This window comes from Vicugna pacos, chromosome 2 (genome assembly GCF_048564905.1).
Source record: "Vicugna pacos chromosome 2, VicPac4, whole genome shotgun sequence".
NCBI lineage: Eukaryota > Metazoa > Chordata > Mammalia > Artiodactyla > Camelidae > Vicugna > Vicugna pacos.
The window spans coordinates 116,164,737-116,182,621 of NC_132988.1; the positions used below are offsets into that span (position 1 = coordinate 116,164,737).

General features: G+C 47.7%; 1 protein-coding gene across 1 annotated transcript in view; it reads right to left on the minus strand.

Moving 5' to 3' along the window:
* STX18 (syntaxin 18) overlaps window positions 1–17,885 on the minus strand; it is a 111,345-nt gene that overhangs the window by 25,821 nt on the left and 67,639 nt on the right. The window contains exons 3-5 of the mRNA XM_006216380.4: window positions 6,728–6,843; window positions 4,896–4,973; window positions 4,667–4,733 (exon numbers count right to left, since the gene is read on the minus strand). Coding sequence (XP_006216442.2) covers window positions 4,667–4,733; window positions 4,896–4,973; window positions 6,728–6,843 — 261 coding nt within the window. The remainder of the gene's footprint in view (window positions 1–4,666; window positions 4,734–4,895; window positions 4,974–6,727; window positions 6,844–17,885) is intronic.

Genomic DNA, 17,885 nt, shown 5'->3' on the forward strand with positions numbered 1-17,885 from the left:
GTAACACATTTTATTTAGGTCACCAGGATTTCCTCAGAGTATCTTAGGAAATTCTCATTTACATCATCCTCTAGAAGTAACAGTACGATGTGATCATATTCTGGTAATTAACTTCAAGCCACAATGATAAATTCCGACAAGTGCTGCAGAGTTGTCCAGTCTTCCTACTTGCTCTTTCACAACCTCCACAATGTTACAAGAAACCACCGTCTTTCAGACAATATGTTCTGTCCTTCTCAGATCTCCCCTGAGGCAGAAAAAAATAGCCAAAGTTTCCACTCTAAGAACATCACTGTACTAGTGAGAGTGATGTGTTCAAATGACATTCCAGAACCCAGCAAACTTTAAAGTAAGGTTCGGGATCAGATGAGCCACCGCTGGATGAGAAGGAAACAGCAGTCTGAAGAGAAAGGGCTACGATGTTACGTCTGGATCTGTTCCTGGACTTCTGTATAGTTTATACCCCTCCACAAAGAAAATGTTCTGAACTAGCGGAAAAGAGTATCAGAGGTTAGGTTTAATTTTCAGATTGCCACTTCAAACCTCTCCCCAGGAAAAAGAAAGCCAATGCCATACAACTTGATTACTTTCTGGAAAGAAGAACTGTTTCTGATGATTTTTAATTGATTTTTAATTTGATGAGTATATGCCTAGGAGGGCATCTGTTGGCTGTTTCAACTTCAATCTTAAACAAAACAGTAGTGCTTCAGGGCGATCAGGAGGATAATGGGTACGTGTTAAACCCTTTCAGGACAACAAGGTCACTTGTGCCAGTACTGCAGTTGTGTCTACACTGCCTGCCCACAACCTTTCCAACATATAAGCTCTCACATGCAGATCTAAGGAGCCAGGAATGAGTGACTGTGCCCCGTTCCTTCCTTTATTAAAGAACCATTAACTGAGCACCTACTTTGTGCCAGGCTCTGATCAAGGCACTGGGACCACAGAGACAAAAGACACAATGGCCCTTGCCTTCAAAGCACTCTCAGTCTCACAGCAGGAGAAAGAACAGAGATGAGACCCCAGTAGAAGTTTCCACCACCTTGCACGTCCAGCTTAAGGTACCTAACAGCAGGTCCCACTGTCGACTCAGTTCAGTGCCCAGGGGATGGGTGAGAAGAGTCACATTTAACAATGGTACTGTCCTTCTAAGAACATAGTCACAGAGGGACAAATCCAGAAAGATCAGCTGAGACCACTGCTGTCTCAGTGGGCAGAACATTTTCACCCAGTTTGGAATAAGAGCCCTTTGGTATGAGAGCTTAGTGTGATATCACCATTCTGTGAAAACAGTCATCATCATAGAACACCTTTTCTCCTACACTGTGAAAGAGTTAAAATAAAAACAATCAGACTGCCCTTTTACTGACAAGTGTGCTTTTTTTTCCCACCAAGAACAAAACAAATACGATAGCAGCAACAATGTCATAGAACACGGGAACTTGAGTTTCTCAAATTTCTTTTCTAAGAGTGATTTTAAACAAAAACCATCATCAATCAAAACAAAATAATACAAAAACAAAGGACCCACCAATCCAGCTTGGCAACGAAAAGCCCTACTCGCAGCCAAGCTGTCTCCAGCAGACTTGTCACTGGCTCATTCCTTCCACAGTCCTCAGCGGACCGGGACAGGCAGCGTGCTGCACAGCGGGCGGAGGGGGGCATTAGCAGCTCTGCAGGAGCGGCAGTGTCACACCTGACCAGGACAACGTGCAGAGAGCCTACACAGGAAGGAGCCACTACCACGGCCCACGGGAACTGGCGAAGTCCTTAAAGAGCAGGCCACATCTTCACCGGGGCTGGAAGGGTAAATAGGAATTTGCTTGCGACATGAATGCGGGAGAGGGACAGAGAATGTAACTATATTCGTGAAGGGCAGCCTAGGCAGAGAAATCAGCGAAGATTAAGGCTCAGGAACGTCAAAGAACAAGGCCTCTTCAGAGCACAAAGTAGGCAGGTATGACCAGAGCATAAACCCATGGGGGCCGACCGGGAAACAAAGTGTCATGGGCCTGGAATGCCATGCCATGAAGTCTGGCCTTTGCAAGGCAGAGATAAAATCATACATGTTTTAGACAGACGCCTTCTGGGGCAAGGTGAGGAAGGAACCAGAAGGGAGGCTGGACCACGTCGCGAAGGGTCACAGTTATTTCCCTCAAGGTCCTTTGCTCAAAGTAACTGGCACAAGGCAGCTGTCTGACAGGAGACTGGCTAAACTTCACTGCCTAAATGGGAACAATTCCCATCTGACTGATCTTAATTTGTCAAAACCTCTGCTGAGAGCTGAGCACTGAGGAGGCAGCAGCAGAAGCCCCTTCTTACTTTACTCAAGGTGCCTGCTAGGTCTCCAGCGTTAGGGTCCGCCTGGGATAAGGAAGCAGAAGGTGGCATCTCTCCCTCGGGGGAATGTGAGACCCAGTGGCCACATACCACCGCAATGGTGACTCATATGCCAGCAGAGCCCTACCTTCTCCTCCAGGACTCGCTTGGAGCAAACACCCCGCCGGCACTCCTTCCCGAGTCTGGGCTGCTTTCTGTCTCTCTCATCACTTAACTGGATTATTTTCTTTCAACATCCAACACAAAGGCCATTGTCTGAGAAATCTGCCCTGCTTAACCTGACGTTCAAATCTTAGTTCAGCTGTGTGACACTGGGCAAGTAACCCCAATTCCCTGAGCCTCAATTTCCTCTATAAATTGGGATACTAATATTTATTAAGAATGGCTGTGAGGATTAAATGAAATAACATGATAAATGCTTAACAGCATGTAATAGTACAAGTTAACATATATTAACCACTCACTGTAAGCGTTTTATCTCTGTCAACTCATTGCGTCCCCATAACAACCCAACAAGGTAGGTATTATACATTTTTTCCATTTTACAAGTGAGGACACTAAGGCACAGAGAAGTTAAGTGATTGTCCGAGAGTCACAGCTTGCAAGTGGCAGGGCCAGGATTTGAACACAGGCCGTATGGCTGTAAGCTGGAGCCCTTATGTCCTATGCTTTGCCATTTAATAGTGCCAGCCCCTCTCTGAACCTACTCCTGGTCTCACTAATTATGACATATCCTGATTAAGTTAGCTTATTTTTCGTTTCTATAGTAGCCCAGACTGACTCCAAAGCTCCCTGAGAGCAGAGCCTCTCTGCTTCTCTCTGCCTACCCCATCAGTATCTTGTGTGATCAACAGTACCTATCTGCCAACAGGTAACATGTCTCACCTCACTCTCCTCCACATGTGCTTCCATTTGTTGGCATTTACAACTGCAACTCTGTCTCACAAGAGTGCAAGAAAAAGTTAACCCCAGAGGCCCGAGACTGAAACCCTGAGAGGCCTGCCTGCAAGCTGAGCCCCTGGGAGGAGGTGGGGGCTTGGACTTTGGGAGGGCTCCGGCCACCCTGACCGCTAAGAGTGGGACCCTGTGCGTGAACTGTGTGCAAACAACGTGGTTTTTGCTGGATGCCTGCTTTCCCTCCGGGGGTCTGGAATTTCGGTGCATGCCAGCTGGAAGGTGCCTATGTGAGCAGGATAAAATCCCCAGGTTGTGAGTCTCTCATGAGCTTCGCTGGTGGACGACATCTCACACGAGTTGCCAGTCACATCCTGTGCAACGCCCTGGAGAAGGCTCTGGACGCTTGCTCCTGGGCACCCCCATCCTTCATCCCAGTGCCTTTTCCCTTTGCTGTTTGCTTTGCACCCTCTCACTGGAATAAACTACAGCCATGAGTGGGACTATATGCGGAATCCTGTGAGTCCCCCAGTGAATCACCTCACCTGAGGCTGGGGACCCCGACACAGTAAGAATTGAGAAAATTTGTCCTAAAATAGTAATGCAATGTTATCTTATGAAAGAACACTCTAAAATCTCTCCAGAGCTAGTTTAGAAGTGGTCAAGAGCTGGAGCCTGGTCCCAGCACCCCCTCTTCATTGAGGAATCCCACCGCAGGCTGGCTGAGTGGCCATGAGGACACAGCCCCTGTGCACTGGAAGCTGGCATGCAGCCCTATGGGAGACAGACAGGGGCCACAGGAAATGCTGCTTCTTGGCTGCATGGCCTTGGCCAAGTCATTTCCCTGCTGCAGCTTCAGTGTCCTCCCCTGTGAAAGGGGGTTATTAACAGTGCGGGCACTGAACAGGGGTAGGGCTGGAGTGGGGTGTATACCCGGAGCGCCTGGCACTGGAAGAGAGGTGCGCCGCCAATGACACGAGGCCTTCCTGCGCTGCAGCTCTTCCCTCAGCAAGACGCCTTCAGAGACCGCAAGGGGCGGCGTGAGGGCAGAGAGTCCAAGGAAAAGCGGCTAACCCTGTGCCAGCCTCGAGGGCTAGTAGCACAAGATGGGCAAGAGCATGCATTTTTGGACCAACCTCTTGGGCTCAAGTCCCAGCTCTACCGCCTCCTGGCTGCAGGGAGTCACCTAACTTCCCAAGCCTCAGCCTCCCCATCTGTAAAATGGGGGCATGATAGCCCCAGCCTTGTGAGGTAGTTGTGAGTGGGTGAAGCGTCAGGCACAGTGCCTGGCATGTGGGAAGTGCCCGCTGGGCACTCGTGACAGCATTTCACGAGGAATTTCAAGCACTGCACATCGTGATGCACAGAGCTCTGTGACCCTGGGAGCCATGAACACTGCTATTATGAATTAAAGAACAGAGACAACACTTACAGCCTTTTCTTGTCCACCACTCGTTTCACTCGGATGGCTCTTTGTTCTGAGTAGAGTTTACACACTCCTGTTCAGGGGGAAACACCAGGACAGAGACCATTTAAGACTGCTCCTCAGGCAAAGCTATCATTACATACAATGAGACAGTAGAGTCTGCAGCTAGTAAAGCTAAATTTGCATCTCACTACAGCGAAATGCCACATTTGATCTTGAAGATAAAATGAAATACTTTTTAAGTAATCTTCGATGAAATCCAGAACAGCGCTCCTGTGCTCCTTCACTTGCTGGGAATGTATCTCCTTGTGGGCTGTAACAGAAAAGGACACTGTTCAGGTCTTTGCATTGAACTAGACTGAAGAACAATCCATCAGCGTTCTTACAACAGTTCTGTCATTAGAAGTATTCTTAAAAACATGGCTGTAAAACAAGTCGTGTCAAATCACATAACATTTCTAAAAGAGTAAGATTTATTAGACTTTGCAAGAGTAAAAGACGAAGCCTGCAGGAAAAGTCCAGGCAAGTAATTTATGGTTTATCACAGCCCGAGGGGGAGTGTTTGACGCGGCCCACTTCTGAGTGCTGACCTGTCTGCACTAACAGCGTCCAACGCTCAAGCTGACCTTCACGGAACACGTTCAAATCAGACTCAAAGCACACATGCCCCCTCTGCCTGACTGTCTGTACTATTTTTCAGCTTGGAATGCTCCGTCCTCTCGCCTCAGCCACTCACATTCCCTTTAGAGACTGAGTCAGACCTTCCTTCTCCAGGAAACCTGGCCTCTCCGAGCCACGAGGATGCCTTTCTTCTGTGAACTATCACGTCTTCCTAGAGTCTGTGCCAGTTATCTGGTAGGACAGCTCCCACTCACGAGAGACTGAGAACCTGTCACATGCAGGCCCTCTGCTCGGACTTTACATAAATTACTGCTAATGATCCAAACAATCCAAAAGGCAGTTATGAGTATGCCTGATTCACACCGGAAGAAACTAAGGTTCAGAATCAGTAAGTAGCCCAAGGTCACGTGGTCTGGTGCTTACTTCCTCGTTTTATTAACATTCATGTATGTTCTAGGTTATCTCAGTGAACGTCCTGCAGGGTCTGGGGGCAGGATTTACTTTTACCACAGGGCTTCCCAACCTGAGACGCATGTGAGGAGTTCATGAGATTACACAAAACTTTGTGTGTATGAGTGCTTCTTCGGCAAGAATGACTATAGTTTGCACCCAACTGTCTGGGTGGCCCATCAGGGCTCTAATGGAAGCTTCCCAACAAAAGTCTGCGTCAAGCACAGGAGCAGCTGGCCCGGGGACTCCATGCTGTGTTGATGGAGCCTCCACCTGCCCAAGCCAACTAAAACCGACTCGAGGAAGACACCCACCCTGGGAAGCCACCGCAGTGCCTCAGTGGGAAGTAAACACTGATGGAAGCACGATGGCGATAATAATCCCAATGCTAGCTGTGGTTCTAAGGATGCTATGAGGATTTAATTCTCCTAACAACCCGAAGACATGTATCATACAATTGTCTCCATTTTACAGATGAAGAAACTGGGACCCGGGCGGTTAGGTGACTCGCCCGAGGCCAGAAGATGGTGGAGCTGGGGTGGGTACAGGTGCAGCCGTGGCTCCTCCCTCTTGACCGTGAGGGTCTGAGACTGCAGTCTGCTTTACTGCTCTTGGTGGAGGGTCCAGGGCACCCCCTTCCACCCTCATCTGCATGCCAACGCCAGCTGCCCCGCTCGATGCCACCCCAGACGCAGGCACGCACATGCTTCCACATACGATCTATGCTCTCTGACCCTGGCCCTTGGAAAATTTTTGGTTCTGTCTGGAACCAACCCTTCCACCTCTCTCTTCCCATTTGTTTAACTTGAATCATGGCTTTTTCATTACTTTTAACAGCTTAGGCAAAACATTAATCAGGAAAAGAAGAATTTTTAAGTTTTAAATATAACTCTAAATAAGGACACAGAAGAGAGCTTTAGCTGGCTGGGCCAGCGAGTCTGACATGAGCACGTGACTGGTGGCAGCAGGCTGCCGGCGTCCTTCCAAGCACTTCACCTTGTGCTCTGAGCTGCTGGATGGCTTCCGAGCAGGTCCTCATGAACGTCTGAGCATCCTGGTCTATCTGGTCTCGCTCTGTGTCTGTCATCCTCCCATATTCAGACACGACGTGGCTAACAGACAGAGAGAGGATACAATCAAAGGGCAGCAGCAAATGACCCCGTATAGCATCTGGGCGGGGCGCCAGGGAAGAACGAGGCTCCCAGCAGAGTGACGTTTAAGCTGAGATGTGAGGGATGAGGCACTCGGCCAGGCTAAGAGGTGAGAGAATGCTCCGGATAGTGGCACCAACACGTAAAAAAAGCTTCCTGCAGACCAGACGGGACCAGGCCAGGCCAGCGGAGAGTGGGGGGGGGGGGCGAGAGCAGAGTCAGGGACGGCGCACACGGGCCTTTTAGAGAACGTGGGCTTGGGCCTTGAGGATAACGGGGCAGCTACCGAAGGCTGTCACACAGCACAGGGACACAATCAGATTCCCACACAAGCACCCCGGGGGCTGCATGGAGGGTGAGGTGGGGACACTGGAGGCTCTGGAGACGTATGTGCAGAGCTGTCTCGGGGGCCATTTTCCCCATGTTGACAGTCTTCAAAACTGAGTAGAAGAGGTTTCAGAAACTTTTCATTTCCCCTGACAGTAAGCGAAACAAACTCTAAAGTCACTGAACGAGCAAGGGTGCTCACTTTCAGTAACGCTGCACCCTGAGGCTGAAAACACTGCAGTTGCATCACTTTGCTTGTTTTTGCAACACGTGGGCAGGCGTGGCAGCATTACTATGAACGGTGCCTACACTCTGGACACTACAGCTGAGACACAGCATCGCAAAATACCAAGTTCGAAGGGACCTTAGATAATCATTCCATTTCGCCCCACCAGCCCCGGGAGCCGCCCGTCCTAATTCTGAGAATAAAATATCAAGTCCTATATTCCCAACCGCCAGCTGTGACCACACTTCCTGCCACGCGCCCTCTTCACTTCACTTTGTCCCCCCTCCCCTGCTGTCCCGCGTCAGCCAGACGCCCGCGGGCCCTGCTCCCGGCCTGACCCCTCTCGGTGCTGTGCCAGCTCCGGCCCTCAGTGATGCTTCGTGCCTGCGCCAGGGATCACGTTGTCCTCTCTCAGCTCAAAGCCACCCCCAACGCTCTGCTTTGTGATGGGAGGGCTGGGGCTCTCAAATCACACTGTTCCACCCCAACTATCTCTTCCTCACCTGGCTACACTTTCCCTCTAAAATAATAACATCCATCTCCTCCCAGGAGAACACAAGCTTCATGAAAGCAGGGACTTCGTCTCATTCATTTCTGTTTCCCCAATATCTAAACTGCTGTCCGACGCACAGTAGGTGCGCTAACAACTGGCTGAGCATGTAGAGTGCACCCGACACTGTTCTCAGTGCCTTACGTGTATCTCATTTACTTATTAATCCCCACGATTCATTCATTCAGTCACTAGTATACTAACTCCCGTATGCCAGGCACTGTGGCAGGGGCTGGGGGTTTAAAGTTAAGTGGGAACTGCACCACAGAGGAGACCGGCACAGACACGAGGAACACAAGGAACTGCGGTGGGTGGTGCTGGTCTGGAAGCAGACAGTGGGACCCAAGCAGGGAGTGGTCAGTTCTCGCAGGGGAGCTGCTGGTCAGGCAGAGAGGAACACTCTCCACACGGGAGACAGCGGGAGAAGACTTGCTCCAAATCCTCAACCTGCAGGGCATGGATGGAATGACCATATAATGTCTGACTGATGACAGGCCACATCTGAGAGCGAAAGGGAAAACAGACGTAAACCAGGTGGTCCCTGCAGACAAGCATCCTAGCTGTGGACCTCTGGAATCTCGATTTATCTCAAGGGGCAGCATATCACATGCATCCAGTCAGCGTTTCCACACTGAATGTGTCTAGCTTATGTCTACACTATTTTTCAAAGGAATGAGGTGGTATTATAAGTACACATTTATTTAGAATTGCTACTGAATCTGCAATAGCTGTTTCTCCAGTATCAATAGGTTCCCCCAAATACAACAATCATACAAAATACAAATACACCACTATCAGTCGGCAAGGAGTCCCTGCAGTGCAGAAGTTGGGGACTGCTGGCTGGTGTCGTCACTGGAGGATTTTAAACAGGAGAATCTGCATTTTACATGGGGTCCTCTGTGGTAGCTGGCCTGGAGGTGGATGAAATCAGACCCTAGTTAGGAGGGCACTGAGCATCCAGGCAGCAATGAAGAGGTAAGGTCATGTTGGTGGGGAGAGGAGGCAGAGCAGATCTGAGCGAGAGCTCATGGGTCACAGGGGCTGCCTGGGTCGGGAGGTACGTGCGGGGAAGCCTAGGACACAGAGCACAGGAGAGGGCCCCGATGTGGAAGGAAAGATGGTAAGGTGTGGGGTTGAAGATGGCATGCAATGTTTAGGATACAACAGATGAGGAGACAGCAGCCTGAAGAAGGGGTCAAACTCGGACTCTTCTGTGACATTTGAAGAACAGCACAGCTATGTAATGGGCATTGAAACACATGCATCAAAAGTAATGAATGCTTGCCAATGACACAGCCCCAAATTAAGTCTCACAATAATACAATTACTACTGTTTTGAAAAGGTTAACCATCTGGCAAATAATTCCAAAACGTATATTCTCATAGGACATGCATACATAACTTTCTCAAACTTTAATTTTATTCCCTTTATGACGTACAGAGGAATAATTTTATTACAGAACTCAATTTATCTAAATTTTAGATTCAATTAAAGAAGACTATTTAGGTATAGGCTTGGATTAGTCAATTTACTTCAGGGAGAAAGGAGGAAAAAAACCAGAGGAGTAAGTCTATTCAATGATTCAGAAATGGAAAGGAATCGGCTTTTTAAAATTATTTGGTTGATTAGTATGTTAAGAAAGGGCAAGTACAAAATTATAAAATAGCACAGACATTCTGTTTATTAATTTAATATGCAATTAGATACTTCCTGAGAATAGAGAAGAATAATGTAAATTATTTTAGACTCTGTTCCAAAAGTTATTGCAAAGGTATGGATAAAAGTTAAAGACTACAATTTCATTTTTGCTATAAATATTAAATACAAGCAAGTATATGCCTTGCCCTTAGTACATGTCTGTTAATGTCTGGGCTAAACACATGAACAAAATACAGACCCTGCTCTCAATAGACTGTATGACAACAGGTAACATCCACAGGTTTATGTACATACACATGGACACAGGTAGCGGTATAGAACACTCTCCATGCATGGACACCAACACTAATTCACTGTTTCAAGTACCTCACACATATTTACCCAGTTAATTATCAAAATTTTATGAGGTGGGTACTGTTATAATTTCCATTTTATGCTCTGAGACACACAGAGATTAAATCACTTGCCAAGGTCACACAGCTAATAATCAGCAGAGCGGGGATTTGAACCAAGGCTCCTGGCTGCATGCTCTGAACCACCTAAGGCAGCTCATGTGTCATGAAAGGCAGGAGAGCTCAGAAGTGGGGGTGCTTATTCCCCACTAGCTAATCGGAAGGAAGGTGATCTACGAACTAAATCTTGAAAGGCGGGATGTGGCCATTGGGAGACGAGAGCAGAAGAAACATTAAGTGACAGGATGGAACCAGGGGACAGGGAGCCTGCCTGGAAAAGCGCCAGAGGTTCAGTCTGGCTGAGCACAGGTCAGGCAGAAGTGATGAGTTCTTGGTGGGCCTCTGTGCTAGTCGAAGGTCTTTTATTCTGTAGCCAATGGAAGGGCAGAACGTGATGGAGATAAACGTGGCAACACCACGTTAGCTGGAACAGAGGGGGAAGATCAGGCGACAGGTTATCAAAAACAGGCAGAGAATCCTGCCTTCCTCATCACTGTACCCTTAGCACCATGTAACATAACATGTAGGTGCTAGTGATTTTCTGTTGAACTAAAATTTGAGATAGGAGCAATGGCAGAATGCGGGTGGTGGCAGGAGACTGAAAAGAGGCGATGGGTCTGAGATGTAAACATCGTCAGGAACAGAATAGATACTGGAGGCAAAGCACCATCAGACCCTGAGATCTGGGTCCTGGGTGAGCAAGAGATAATAATAGAAACAAAGACACAAGGAAGAGGAGAAAGAAGTGGAAATATGAAGGAAAGGAACTGCTATTAACACTTGTCCTCACAATGCAATTTAAAAGGGCAGAAGTAATGCTCTTGAGAGTAAGTGTTCCACGACTGACACTTTATTTTAAAAAAAGAAACCAGGGCAAATGGTCTTCTAACCATTTTGTGATAAAATCTAGAGAAGCTAAAGGAGATGTTTAAGTAGTAAGATTGCTTTCTGAAGCTCCCTAATCTACGAAGGGAAAAGTCACTGTGACATACAGTAGTACAGTTACCAGCTCACCGTCCAGCTGAGTTTAGGATCAAGTGGGAATCAAACAGACAGAGATCAAAATACTGGCTTTACACAATGACGAATGACAAGTGGCCCCCTAAGGGGGTGGCAATTACACTGCACCTCCCTGCTGCATCTGCTTTCCTGCAGTCCTAGATGGCTATTTCATGTCTTCTCCCTCCTCACGCCTCCACGCTCTCCTTCCCCATCTGCAGCATCAGTTGTAACTGTGTTTTCTGAGAACGCCTCCAAGCTCTCCCCACCCGACCTCCCCACCTCACTTTCAAGGGGCCCACAGCCAATACTTTCTCTTCAGCGACAGAGGATAAAGTGCCCACCTCCCAGCCACGCCCCCTCCACCCGGGGAACTGGGTTGGTCCCAGCAATTCTCCTTTCTCTCTCCTGCACCATCCACCCCAAAAGAATGAATACGTGAACACAGTGCTCAGATGTGTTTGGCACGCAGTGAACACTACACGTATTAGTTCCTTATAAAATCAACTTTTCCCGTCTATGGAATCTTTCCTAGCCTCATACAATCTTGCTGTTATTTCTCCCAACTTAGAAAACAAAAAAACAAAACCCTTCAAATCTGTATCTCCTACTAGCTACTGTCCAATTTCTCCCCACTTTTCAGCAAAACTTCTCCAAGAAGCTTACACCCCAGGTCTCCGCCTCCCTGACCATTCTCCCTTGACCCAATCCAAGCAGGCTTTTACCCTCATCGCTCCACTGTTATCCTCACTCCCCAAGGTCACCAAGGACCCCCACATGGCTCAGCCCTCCCCTCAGGTCCCTCCCTCCTCTGTCATCCCCAACAACACTCTCCGGTACCCCCCCCGCCCCCCGTGGCTGCCTGTTTTTATGCTTCTTGTTGACACCTCTTACCCTCCCACCATATAACCACGGAGAGTTCATGGCTCAGTCCCTGAACTGCTTCACCAGCTACACTGCTCCCTTGGTGAGTCTGTCTAGGCTTGTGGCCCTTTTTTTTTTTTTTGGCAGTGTATATACCAGTTTAACACTGACAAGTTCCAGATTTATACCTTCAGCCTGGACCTCTCCTTGAACTTGAGACACATATATCTAACTGCTGGCTCACTGTCTCCATTCGGATGTTTAATCCGCGTTGCAAATATGCCCCACACCAAGCTCCTGCCAGCTCCCCTCACCTGGGCTCCTGCCGCAGCCTCCCCACCTGTGCTGATGGCAACTTCCTTCCAGCCACTCAGGCCCCAGACCTGGAGTCATCCTGACACCCCTTTCCCTCCCAGCTCACATCTAATCCAACAACAAATCTTGTTGGCTCTACCTTCAAAACAGTTCCAGACTCTGAGCTCTTGTTGTCACATCCTCTGTTGACCTCTCTGGTCCGGGCCCCTGATAACCCCCCACCCCAGGACTATAACTGTGGCCCCAGCTTGCGCACTGCTTCTGCCTTGGCCCTCCTCAGTTTATTCCAGCACAACAGCCTCACTGACCCCGCTGCAAAGTTAGTACAGATCCCTGTACAGACCTGCCAGTGCTTCCCACCTAGGGGTCAAAGCCGAGGCCCTTACAAGAGCTCCAAGACCCTTTAGATGACCTGTAAGATCTGGCTCCTGCCCCCTCTCTGAGCTTGTCTTCCACTACCCCCATCCCGCTCCCTCCTGCTCCAGCCACACTAGCCTCCCTGCTGTTCCCTGAACATTCTAGACATACTCCTCCATCAGGACTTTTACACTTGCTGGCTGTCTTCTTCTGGAATGTTCTTTCCCTGAATATCTATACACACTGAGCACTTACTTCTTTTAGGTGTTTGCTCAATGTCCCCCTCTTAGTGAGGCTTCTCTAAGCTATCTTCATAAAACTGCATCCTCCCTGACATTGTCTATGTCCCCTTCTCCCCTCCCCCAAAAGCATTTATCCTGCTCTAACAGTCTATATAGTTCACTCATTTATTTTGTTTCTTGTCTATCTTCCCCCTAAAAATATAAGTCCCACGAAGGTGGGGACGCTTGTTTGATCCCTACTGTATCCCCATCACCACGAGCAACACCAAGGACTTAGTAGACTGATAAACCACTACATCAATAATCAAATACTGTGGAAGACCTCACTTAATGCATGAGGATGACCTGAACAGGCTTGACACGCAGCTCCAACTGTGCTCCTTAACAGGTCCCTCCCCTCCTCCGCCCCCGAGACCTGCAGGCGCCCCCCTTCCAGAAGCTTCCCCGGAAAAGGTAAGGTGCAGATGGGCAGGGAATGCACCCATCCCGACGACAGAGCCTCCTGAGGAGAAGAGGCCTCTTCTCAGTGCCAACCATGAGGCCAGTCTCCTTCCTCCCCTGGTGCGGCACCTCCCCCGGCCCAGCGGCAGCACCAGCATTTTCTGGGGGAGAACTAGAAGGAGAGAAGGACACCCACGGGTACTTGGGGAGGGATGGTCCTCCCCTCGTGAAGCCTGAAGAGAGAGAGAGCAGGAGCCCCTATCCCCACTCACCCCCGCGCCTTGGTTTCTTAACTACTTTGGCTTAACGTGGTAACCCTAACAGAACGTACTCCGCCTGAGGCAGAAGACCCAAAGGAGAGGAGGAGGGGCTGGGCAAGCAGGCTTGATCCCTCCTCCCAAACCCCAGGCAGTGGAGGCGGGAGGAGTGCGAGAGGGCACAGAGTGGCCAGAGCCTTGTGCTGCCCCTAACAGAACCGTCTCACGGGAAATGGAGGCTAAAGGGGTCAGGGACACATCAGTAAGAAAGGTACGCGCTTTCAAGTGAATATGCGCCCCATGGAGGGTGCAGGCCCATGAAAGACTAATTCCAAGAACATTAGATTAACGTCCTCCTACTCTACTCCTACTCCTACTTAATGGAAACTCAGCTCAGTAAAATTGAAAGGTCTAAAGGTTAATTTCATAAAACTGATCACTCAATTAAAAGGTGAGGTTCCTTTAGGATCCATTATATATTAACCTTTAAATTGGACATTGACAGTATGATTATTCTATTAGTAACATCAACGGAAAGGAAGAAAGTTTTGCCCCCAAGTGGTATTGTTTTGTTGCCAGTATACTGAGGAAAAGGTACATCCACCAGAAGTGGAGAAATTATTTTTAATTAAAATCATTCAAGAGATCCAGCCAGAGGCTACCTAGGTTGCACGCTGTTCTGCTCTAGTAAAATGCCATTATTAAAAAACATTAAATGGGTCAATAAAGTCTGAGCTCGACGTTATGGAAAAAATTACAGCTTCCTAATTATGTCAAACTCACACACGCTTATGGGTCCAAAGGCATCATTTCTCTCAATTCCGCGATCATGTTCCCTCCAGACGTTCCCAAGAACAGGCCAAGGCCAGCACGTTCACTGGGAGGCAGAGCAGTAAAAAAAAGAAAGGCTTTAAACAGTCTCCCCTTGGGGAGGGAGAACTTGATGGGAGAAGATAAGGGTGACCTTTCCCCACCTGGAGAGAGTGTAGGCCCGGAGGGGAATGTTTATTCCCTAGTTTCAAGTTTCCCATGTGACACCTAACCTCCTTCAGCCTCCTGCGCCTGCCCCTCCCCTGGGGAGCAGGGACTTCTCTGGTCAGCAGCCTGGCAGGAGGAACAGGCATCGGCGTGAACACGCGTCGAGCCAGGCTCCTTTCTCTCTGTCCTCTCCTCTGGGATCTGCTTACTGACACTGACAGCAGAACTTCCGCTCTGTTCCTCTCTCTCTCATGTGCCACAAGGGGCCTGCCCCTGCTCTCTGTGCTCCGGGGCAGTGACCGCTCAGTGGCAGTAACGGCTGAGTGCATCTGTCTAACACAGGAGCCTTCAGCATGGCCACCCAACCGCAGACCTAACCTCTGCCTGCCACCCTGGATTCATTTGTGATAAAAGTGAGAACACATCTGTCCCTGTTGGGCTGAGCTGACTCCGGCATCCTTCCTCTTTCTCTCCCTCCCTCCCACTTCTGGCAGGAAACAGAGGTGCTTTCTTTATCAAGTGACCAACTGCTGCAACTGCGTCACAGGTCAAATGGGGTTCCAAGTCAATTACCATCCACCAAGGAACTTGCCTGTGCCAGGAACTCTCATACACATCTCATTTAATCCTCAGAAGAACATTATCTACATTTTATTTAAAAACAAACGAACAAAAAAACCAAGCACAAAGATGTGAAGTGAGCTGTACACACTGACATGATTAACACTTGGCAGAACTGAGACTAGAACTCAGGTGTGACTGACCCCAAAGCCCTGCTCTTTCAAAGGAACCAAAACAGGGGTAGGAGTAAAACTCAGAGCACACTGGTTGGCAATGAACTGCAACTGGGAAAATGAGTGCAAGACTGAGTTTCTGTAATGGGGTGATGGACTGGTTAAGACTAAGAAAGCCTCAGCAGCTCGAGTTCTGCTGACGCCCCAGCCACATCGCCAGGAAGTGGCGGGGGGGCCAGGCCCCGGGGGCCCTGGTCCTTGGTCCCAGCATGTGCCGCCAGGGTGGCTGGGAGAAGGGGAGGCACAGGCCAGCTGCCCGCTGTCCTGAGCAACAGGAGAGCAAACGGCTCAGAGCAGCCCACGCCGTGGCAGTCTGGGAACGCTGAAACAACGTGGGAGCTGAGTGGTGCTGTTCCTGGAGAAATGCCTTAATATTAGCATTAGAGTCAAAAGGTTAAAACCACTGCAAAGTGACAGCACAGCACCTGTTTTGTATAATAATCTTCTTATAAATCCATTGCTTTTTTCCTGTCTGCACTACATGTCAATCATTCTGTCCTGTTTGAGTCTCCTAATGAGCCGGAAAGTGATCGTCAGCCCCAGCAGGGCTTCTCACACTGTTTCTGGAAAGGGCCAGATAGCAAACATACGCGACCTGAGGGCCATGGAGCCCGTCAGGGCCACTCCACCCTGCTATGGTGGCATAAAAGCAGCCACCGATGACATACAAATGAGTGGGTGTGGTGGTGTTCCAATCAACTTTATTTATAATAGACACCAAAATCTGAACTTTGTATAATTTTCTTACATGGTAAAATATTATAATATTATTATTATTATTATTATTATTATTATTATTATTATTATTATTATTATTATTATTATTATTATTATTATTATTATTTTCCCCCCAGCAGTTAAAAAATGTGAAAACTATTCTCAGCTCACAGGCTGTATAAAAACAGGCTGGGCTTGACCTGCTGGCTGTGACAGTTTGCTGCTCCCTGGTTTAGAGGCAAACATAGCGTTTTACAGATTAAATGACTTTCTTAGGTTCTCATGGCTAATAAGGGAACAGGATGGCATGAACTAAACCAACAGTTAAAGCATTCTCCCAGCTGGATACCTTCTCAAGGCAAAGGGAAGTTAATAATGGATTCCCATGAAAGGTCTCCACACCCACTTATTTAACCTCAGCTGCCATGTACTAGAGAAAGGAGCTGAACAGTATAATCTGGTATGTCCTTAGGACTGATTATTTCAGAACTGCACAAACAGATTTGTAAAAAGAATGTTATTAAAAAAAAATTCACTCTGGACAATTTTTGGCCTCCAGGTCTTCATTCTGACTAGATTAATGACTTCATATTGCTTTTTGCATGTGTGTTGCTGTATTTAAAACATGATAATCTGCTGTTATATTGATAATCTTTCATTAAAGATGTGAAATCACTTTTCAGACAAGTTATAGACATAAAGAGATGTTTTCAGTATATTCCTATAAATGCTATAATCTTAAAGACTGTACTAAATAAGATTTGGAATTTCTCACAAGGAAAACAAAACAAAGCAAAACAAAACAAGGAGCTGAAAACTGACAGACTCGTATCAGTTTTATTAAGTTTTCCAAAATGAGTGGAGCTTCCATTTTTATGAGCTATAGAATTGATATCTGATACACATACACACCTTCAGAAATAAAATTTACACTGCCATCTAGTGTTGATCAACTATTTTAACTGAGAACTTTAAGGTCTTGGTACTAAGCATTAGAATAACACTTCTAGTATGGAAATGAAATACACTTAGAAGTATAAAGTAGACAAAGTGGTAGAGATTACTTAAAATTCACCAGGAATATAATTATTTTTTCTGTTAAAGAACTTCTATGAAATATTTCCATTTTTGCATATATTGACAAAATTTTTTTTAAAGCCTGAGGACTTCTTTTATATTCTCTACGATAAGAAGGCTTCTGAAGGGCTAAAATGCTTGTTTAATAAGACGAAATCCTAAAAAGATGCTTCTGAAGATGTCGCCGCACACGTCCAACCCAACTTTTCCATTCGTTTACACACTACGCTGGAGCCTGGCCCCACGGCAGAAGCACCGCACTAGAGACAGGTGCAGATGCCGGTCAGGGGAGAGCAGAAGGCAACATACCTGCACCGCAACGTCCCTGTGCCTTTGGAGAACTGGCGTCTATTTCAGAAACCATTTTGAAAGGCTTGATCAAAACGCTTTTTCTCTTTTTAATAACTGACCTAATAAAAACTCACACTACAGCAAGAGCTCTTGTCTCTCCAAATGGCATCTTTACGTGACTTGTATTACCTCTTCATCTGCTCAGTGAGAATTTACTCGGTGAGAAACTGCCCCGTTCCTCTCTGCGTGCTTCACAGCACACCTGGCGCACACCGAGACACTGCCTCAGGGGGGCATCAGAACGGGGGTGCTGCTGTGGGGACGTGGGGATGTTGAGGACATGGGCGCAGCTGGCGGAGCTCCTTTTTGCTCTGCAGATATTTTTTCACTGCAAAACTGATCCTCTCCGTTACAACCCTGAGTTATTAAGTAAAAAGTGAGGACAAAAAGCTCAAA